Here is a 9,312-nt window from a genome sequence, read left to right on the forward strand (position 1 = left end):
AGAGAGAGAGAGAGAGAGAGAGAGACTTGGCTCCGTCCGACTACTACTTATTTCCACCGATGGACACGCACTTGCTCAGCACCGCTTCACTTCTTACGAAGATGTACGAAAATGGCTAGATGACTAGTTTGGCTCAAAAAAGCAACAATTTTTTTGGCGTCGCATCCACAAATTGTCAGACAGGTGGGAAAAATGTATAGCTAGCGATGGGCAATACTTCGAATAAAATATTTTTTATCATTTTCATGCAATAAACGTGTATTTTCTATTAAAAAATTCCGGTTTCATATTTACATACCTGGTATGTGATAACACAACATGTATTTATGTTACGGCTATAAGTGTATGACTAACAGCGAGCTATTTCATTACTGCTACGACAGATGACTGAGCTCCATCTTTAGTGAAGAAAGTATCCAATTCTTTGTCTCCATTTTTAGCCATGACATAATTTGTCATTAACCGTGACATAATTTGTCATTAAGATTGTTTTCACTTCGAAACCTTTGGAACCAAAATTGACACATACGTTCAAATATAGTATATGCTCATAGGTCTCGCATACTACATTATATTAAAAATATTTAGGGTATCACACGTAAATTTAAATACAAGTTGTCTAATAATGTAAACTCGCACGGAATGCAAGAGATCCGGATTCGACTCCCGGCTGAGGTAATATTTTTCGCAATAAGAATTAATTATTTACAGACTTTAATATGTCATTCAACATTATTAAGATCGTTTCGAAGATGCAAATAAGCATAAAAAATTTGTTAAATTGCCGGTCAATTTAACTCGTAATATTACTGCGGTAGTTTAATAGAGTTAGCGTTTCAAGACCGAAAAATTATTTCGGCGCGCATTTCTGGGAAGTACACACGTAGAATATAAATTCACATAAGAAGCATACAAGCATTAAGATCCAGCTTGAATTTGACCTTCATTTTCAGAGAGCAAATTTTAACAAATTATTAAGAACAAAAGACATCGCAGTACATTCAGTAGTCTATCCATTATTTCTATGCGTCTTATTGATCTACAGACAAGACAAACAATTCTTCTCAATTCAAAGCAATGTTGCCCACCACATAGTTGGATAAAAGTGGCCATGTGAATTTCACACCAGAACACAACAAAACGCATATACACCACAAACAATAATTAATGAGAATTATCAAATCTGAAATTATTAAGTCCTATCGATACTTTCGTAGCATTAACACGTACAATAAAACATACACGGAGAGAATTTTCTTTTAAAATTTACCCTGAAAATATGACAGTCGTGGGACAACATTGTATTTCGAAGATTTTTACCATGCACTTCAGTAAAATTGATCAAACTTATTTTAAACTTTATTGTAGTTTTATTAATGAATGAGAGGGATTTATGTTAAAATTCTTCAAAATACAATGTTGTCCCACGACTATCATATTTTCAGGGTAAATTCTAAGAAAAAATTCTCTCCGTGTAGAAACTAATACAGTAAAAAAGGAAAATTAGATAAAATTAGTCTCTACTGTTCGCTGTCCAAAAATGACAAAGATTTTTAAATATTACATTGTTGCAGTTACAATCTATATAAATAATAATAATGTTATCATCACTTGCCTAAACTAAATTTCACGCCACCGATTTTCAGAGTATTGTAACAAGATTTCTACATAATTTCAGCTATTTTTTAGTACAATTTTAATATGTAAGAAATCTTACAATAACGAATCCCAAAGTACCAGACAATTTATGCATTCTCGCTAAATAGTTTCTCATAACTAGAATGGCTAATAGTATTAAATACGTAGATAATTATTTGAGAGAGTTTCTCTTCTATTGCTGCTTTAACAGTATTAATAATATCTTCAGTATTACTGTCTACGACACTTTTGATAGCTTGATGCAGTTGAACTAATTCTTTTTCACTTTCATCAAATACATATTCCATTCCTGTGATATTAATATTTGTCTTTACTTTTGAAGCGTATATCTCTTTTTTCTCATTCTTAGTTGCCACTTTTAGATCCAGATTTACTTTCAATAATGTATCATCTGCAAAAAAAACATACATTTTGCTAATTTTAATGAAACATAATTAAACTTTTTTTCTGCTAAATTTCATTAAAATTTTATATTATTTGAATATACGATCAATAATAAGAAATTAATATTTAATATATAAGATTAATATTTTACGTACTTATTAGTTTTATGGTAACCAGTCCCTTATTAGCAAGAGGCACCAGCACACGTATGTCAAAATCATACAAAGCATTTATTCTCAATTTTCCAAGTACAATTTCAGCATCATAGTGGAGTCTGTCAGGATCTACGTGTATATATTTTATATTCAAATTATCACAAACTCCAAGTATTTTTATATCTTTGAGATATAATTTAAGATTATTTGTATCATAAATAACTATTTTGTCCATAAGTATTGCTTGGTTGTTCAAAACATTAACATCGTAATTTTTTGTACACATCGTATCTATCGTACTGTAAGTATTGTCCACAATGCATTGATCATAATTAGGATCTTTGAGGCCACATGGATGAATGTAGAAAGCTGTACAATATTTATTTTCTTTATATATATAATTTCTAAGTTTATAAATTAGATATTAAAATAAAATATTAATAAATAAAATAATAATAATGATGGTACATCTTAAACTAAACTATAAAGTAAAATAAGTTCGAACAATAATATTGGGTTGATTAATAATTTCCTTTGGTTTTAAAAAACGCTATAAAATAAAACAATCTTTACACTATTTTATTTGTCCTTAAAGTACAAAATAATTTTTTATAATTTTAGAAAAAGGAATTTATTATTAATAAACTATATTGTATTTCTCTACTACTATATTATAAACGAGAGCCTTCCAAATCGGGTTCCTTCAGCGATGCTATGAAAGTACGAAACGACATGATTCGTTTGTGTTTAATAGAGACATATAGAAAATTGAATGTTTTCTTGCGATTTTTCCTTAGGTACGTAGCTTAATTATTATTTGTAATTGTTCCTTAACCAGTGTAAATGATTTTTTATAAAAATTCTGTGTCTTTAAACATGTATTCGAATTTAAAATTTTTTACTTTTTTGGTATTTCAACTTATTTTAACCTTTCTGGAATGTTGACATAGAAATCAGAACATACATTCATTATATTGCAATATAAATATACATTAAACATATTTTAAATGTATATTGTATATATTAAGAAAAAATATAAAACTAATATAATAATAATGCACATAGACTTTGACAATATGAAATGGTAAAATAAAATAGTATAATGCCAAAAAGAAACGAAAAAACTAGTGCTAGTCATACAGTATATGGAAGATGGGTAATTGTGCGCATTTTAAAACGCTTGTGCACAGTTGCCCGCCGCGACTTAACTCGGTACGAAATACGATTACTTCAACAATTCCTAACCAAACTTAATAAATAACAACTCAAAAGATGCACATAATAACGTATTTTAATAACGTATACAATTTTAAACAAACAAATTAAAAATACGGACTTACCATCTTATTTTCTGAAATAACAAGAAAAGATAATGTAATTTCACATTTTGTATTTCTCTAGCTAGCGATGTATTTACGTCGTACCTTTTGTAGTTATATATCTTAAAAGGGGGAGGGGGACGACTTTCTGCGTAAAATCTTCACCACGGTGATGTCTTCATCTATTGGAAAAGTACCAAATTAGGATGCGCACAATTACTCGCTGCGCACAATTCTCCCACTTTCCCCTACAATAAAAATACTGGAAATACGGAGGGATAAACGACCTTTTGAGTGTATGAAAGGCAAGTGTTCGTTTACATCTCATTTTTGTTTATTTTTTACCACAATGCAGTATGATGATTTGTTAATGACTGATCCAGTGCAATCATTGCACCAAATGGACCCATGAAGGCTGCACTATATATAGAGATCATAAATATAACCTACAATTGGACTAATAAGAGTCGAACGCGAGCTGAGGTGCGTAATAAATTTTCAGCAAAGTAAATTTGTCAATCCATATGATGTGTTGGAATCTTTTTTGAATTCTTGAACGATTCTCTATGGAATCTTCATCAGCAATCATCTTATAACTATAATAGATTTCGCGAACATTCGATATAGAGTCACTCGCAGGTTGTCAGAACTGTAGTGTTATCCAATCGGTCGCCAAATCTCATCTTGAAACTTTGGATAATATGTTAATATTCACAGCAAATAATTATATAATTAAAGTAAGTCTTATATAATGCCTTATAAAGTCAGATTTCAATGATTTCATATTTTATAACGATTTTTCTAATTTGATACAGTATTCGTTTTAAAAGAAATGAAATCTGACATAAGCGAGCACATATAATTGATATTAGAAATAAAAAATTAATTTTTATAAATTTTAATTTGGTGCCCCTCTTGTTAATGCGCTTTTCAGCGCACAATTTGCATGTTGCTTGCGACGATTCTGAACACGCATGATGGGAGGAAAGGTAGCATTGGAGAGAGTAACATTGAGAGGGGCCTACTTATTGTTGAAACTTTGGTGGGGACACGATCACGTGACCATTTGGAAGGCTCTGTTATAGACTATTTAATCAAAACTTAATGTCGGTTTAAGATTAAACATAATTACTTTCAAAAATTTAATTATATATTCTAGATACATTATTGCATTGTTGCAACAAAAAAAATTACTTAATTATTTCTGTCTATTATTCTTTATGTAAATATATCATATGCATAAGGACAGTCAAAGATAAATACTTTCTAGGAGAAAGAATAAAATAACATCAGAAATATCATTAAAAAAATATTATTTAAAAATTTAGGAAAATTCGTAAATTATTTTGTTATAACTTTACATATAAATGAATTTTTTTACATATATACGAATTTTATAGAATAAGCACATAATTTAGAACAGTTTTTAACAATTGAAGATGATCTCGTGATAGGTCGAAACGTTTTGTTTATAATTTTTAGCTCTTGTGTTATATTTTAATTTGTCTTGTTTCTATTGTGTATATGTTATTAATTTTATATAGAGCAGTTATTATGTTTTATGATTGATAAAATTTAGGCAAACTCGAACGTGCGTTTAAATACATAACTAATTACAATTTTAAACGGTCAGTGATACAAATATACTATTGGCTCGTAGCTCTCCTGTTTATTAGTTTTTACATATAAATTTAAAAGTTTTAATAAAAACGTCATTTGTTTATAAATCTAAACAATTTTGATTTTAAATAAAAATTAATTAAAAGCTTGCATTAATTACAGTATTTGTAATTAATGAAACGTTTTTATATATAATATTCATTTATTTATTACAATTGATAGATTATCCTATCAATTGTAATAATAAGCTGTTCCACAGTTGAGGCATCCCACGTCAAACCGAGTACCTTTAAAACATCGTCATTTTTTAAAAATCTGCTGACAGTTTACTAATAAAAATATGAAATACGTGTTTTGCGAAAAAAATTTGAGATTTCTCGGTTTAACATGGAATTCTTCAGCTATGAAGCTAGTTGTCACATGCGCTGTCTTATGATCAATTTTACCAGTGTAAAATTTTTGCATTATGATAATGTGATGTTTAATGTAGTATAAATACATGACGTCTTTAAAGTTTTAATAATATCAGAATTATAAGCGATTGTTACACCTTTATGAAGAAAATAGTTAGCTTATTCAAAGCTGTAATTACTTGTGATTTACATGTATATATCAGCTGCTCTATTAATTTCTACAACTCAGCTAATATTGATTGTCATTGCTCAACTGGTTTTCTATATTAATTATAACATTGCATAGATCAATTATCATAAATTAAAATGAATTAATTATCATAATTTAAAATAAAATTAAAAATTTTAATCTGTTATAAATCATGCAACATAATTACTTATAACCTCGAGAAAAAAATAAAATGTGCATTAAAACTAACAATTTAATTCGTGAGATTATTTCAGTCCATTTCATTGCAAATCAGCGCGGTTTAAAGAACGAAAAGATGTATTTGATGTATAGCATAAAAATATTATTAAGCACTAAGATTTAGTCGCGACCGTATAGGCTTTTTCTCTAATTGTTTGATTTATATGTATAATTCTCTACTGCTATTACATATATCTTAATTAGTTCTTGTAAGAAATAAGATTAAATCATCATTTTACATAAAAACTTCTTATTCTAAACAAGAGATAAAAAATAGTGAGTAACAAAATATTCGTATGAAAAAAGAGTTAATCTATACTGATGCGTTTACTATCGATAAATATCTTGTTTTAACATAATTATTAACTTTTATTGAAATATATAATTATAATATATTGCGGTAATAACTTATTGCTTAATACGAAGTAATACTATTTATAATGAGTACAAGGTAAGTCAAGACAAGCATATTTCTTTTACTCTTTGAAGAAAAATAAATACTCGTATTACTATTCTTTCATTATAATAAATTATTAAACACATTATTAAAATTATAGGAATCAAAGCCTTACACGGTCTAGCTGGATCTTAATGCTTGTATGATTCTTATGTGAATTTATATACTACGTATGTAGTCCCACAGAAACGCGCGCCGAAAAATTTCCGGTCTTGAAACGCTAACTCTACTAAACTACCACAGTAATATCACGAGTTAAATTGACTAGCAATTTAACAAATTTTGATGCTTATTCGCATCTTTGAAACGATCTTAATAATGATGAATAACATATTAAAATCTGTAGATAATTAATTCTTATTGCGAAAAATATTACCTCGGCCGGGAGTTGAACCCGGATCTCTTGCATACCGTGCGAGCGTCCTGAGCCTTTAGACTACCGAGGCTTGCCTCGGTATGCAAGAGATCCGGGTTCGACTCCCGGCCGAGGTAATATTTTTCGCAATAAGAATTAATTATCTACAGATTTTAATATGTTATTCATCATTATTAAGATCGTTTCAAAGATGCGAATAAGCATCAAAATTTGTTAAATTGCTAGTCAATTTAACTCGTGATATTACTGCGGTAGTTTAGTAGAGTTAGCGTTTCAAGACTAGAAATTTTTCGGCGCGCGTTTCTGTGGGACTACATACGTAGTATATAAATTCACATAAGAATCATACAAGCATTAAGATCCAGCTAGACCGTGTAAGGCTTTGATTCCTATAGTTTGTGTTATCACATGTACGGTCCTATAATATATTATATTACATTATTAAAAATTGGAAAAATTATGTTACACATAACAATATCAGTTGATATCAGATCTCGAATAATTTAATGTAACACTTTTAATTAAACTAAGATATACGGCGTGAAACTAATATTTTATGAACTATATCAATAAAATAATTTACACAGGTTACTTAATGCTAAAATTTTTATTTATTTCTGTTATTCAACTCATGTGTTAAATATATTTCGTTTTTCCGAAATAATGTAAATACAAATGCAAGACAAATTTATAGAATGTAATATAAAATTACAGAAATTCTTTATATGTAATAAAACGTTTAAATATAAAAAAAATATAATATTTTTGTTAAATTTATTAATTTTTTATTGTCATTTTTATTAAATATGCGAGTCATAATTTTTTTCAGCTTTCATTTTCTTAATATGTACTTTATTCTATATTTTATTCATTCACATACGATCATGTATACACTGAAAAATAAGATTAGTTGCTGCAGCAAAATAAGATGGTAAAATATGGCACAGCATTTTTAATTGGCTGCAACAGTCAATTTTTGGTTACTGCAGCCAATTTTTGATTGTATTAGCCTATCCGCAACGTCAGTATAGGATTTCGATTGGCTAATGCAACCAAAAATTGATTGCTGCATGTCAACTATCAGAATGGCTATGCCATATTTTATCATCTAATTTGCTGCAGCAACCAATCTTTTCTTTCAGTGTAGCAATTTACCATTACGCAGCGACATGTGACAATCTAACAAATAATATATTTTAAATTCTACATATAATGCAAATAAATATGTGATAAATATTTATTTACTCACGTATTTCTGCTGTAACATATGTTGTCACAAGCGCAAAAGCAAAAAGTGCAGTAAGCATTTTCCAAACGGTAGAAATTTTTTTGTGATGTAGCATCTTCTAGAACATCTTCTTAGATGAGAACAATCGTGATGAATGTACGACGCTAATCAAGTATCTATATTATACAATCACTCATTTTATAATCTCCCCTCAATTCTCATTCTAACAGCACATGCGTAGAACGAAAATGCTGTTGTATATTCTGTATTTTATTCGTTTTTCCGTCCTGCGCATGATCATATAAAAAAAAAGAGAGGGAGGGGGAGAGAGAGAGCGAGAGAGAGAGATAGCAGTTCAAGAAAAAAATTAATTCTATAAAAACAACCAACCTTTTATTAAAGCGAGATTTAAATTTTAAATGTATTCGCTTATGCATCATAAATATTATTGAAAAATAGACTTTAAATATTTATATATAATTATTATTATTAATAATATATCTGCAATTATTGTACACTACTGTTCTTTAATCGAGTCCCTTGAGTGTAGGAGGGTGGAGAAGTGTGTAGGGTAAGCGCCATTTCATCTACACCCAAGTGCGACTAAAGTGAGATTCGATTATTGAACAGCAGTGTACTTCAGATCAGAAACACATATGAAACTGATATGAAACTTAATAATGTATTTATGCAAGAGAAAAATAAATAGTATAACAACATGGGAAAATGTGGCTAGATTTTTATTACATTATTAATTTGTTAAAGTATATTCAAAATATTAAATACATTTTAAATCATTTTTTAGTAAAAAAATGTGATATAAGAATTACAAATAAATGACGATAATCGATTGTATACAAAAACATAAATATAATTTTGGAACCGTTTTTATAACTGTTTTTAGCATTAATGTTCTTCTCAGTAAATATTAAAGTATATTGATTGGATTCTTACAATTAGTAACTATTAACATAATATGTCATTATATGAAATACACGAATTTATTGAACAATTAAATTTATGAATGATGTTATGGATGAATTTTGCCTTTCTCTTAACACCCCAGCCTTAATTTTACATTAATTCGGTTTACTGTTTTTTTTTTATGAGAAACATCGTTTTTATATATCCAGGCCGACAACTATAGTGTAGAATCGTAGAGCATTCCACACTCAAAATTTAACTTAGTGGAAGTCAAGTAGCTTGATGGAAATTCACACCAAAGGAATTCAAGAATTGGATTAAAAATGAACTGTGAACTTTTTAAAATGTGCGCCGATCGATATTTGTGA

General features: G+C 28.6%; 1 protein-coding gene across 1 annotated transcript; it reads right to left on the reverse strand.

Annotated features, from left to right (window-relative positions):
- Nucleotides 1–1,575: 1,575 nt before the first annotated feature.
- LOC108764351 (uncharacterized) lies at nt 1,576–8,187 on the reverse strand. Its single transcript, XM_018512562.1, has 3 exons — nt 8,042–8,187; nt 2,199–2,567; nt 1,576–2,050 (listed from the first exon to the last, which is right to left on the reverse strand). The coding sequence occupies exons 1-3, from the start codon at nt 8,133–8,135 to the stop codon at nt 1,746–1,748; spliced, it is 768 nt and encodes a 255-aa protein (XP_018368064.1). The 5' UTR covers nt 8,136–8,187; the 3' UTR covers nt 1,576–1,745.
- Between the last annotated feature and the right edge of the window lie 1,125 nt (nt 8,188–9,312).

Source organism: Trachymyrmex cornetzi, unplaced genomic scaffold, assembly GCF_001594075.2.
Source record: "Trachymyrmex cornetzi isolate Tcor2-1 unplaced genomic scaffold, Tcor1.1 scaffold414, whole genome shotgun sequence".
Taxonomy (NCBI): Eukaryota; Metazoa; Arthropoda; class Insecta; order Hymenoptera; family Formicidae; genus Trachymyrmex; species Trachymyrmex cornetzi.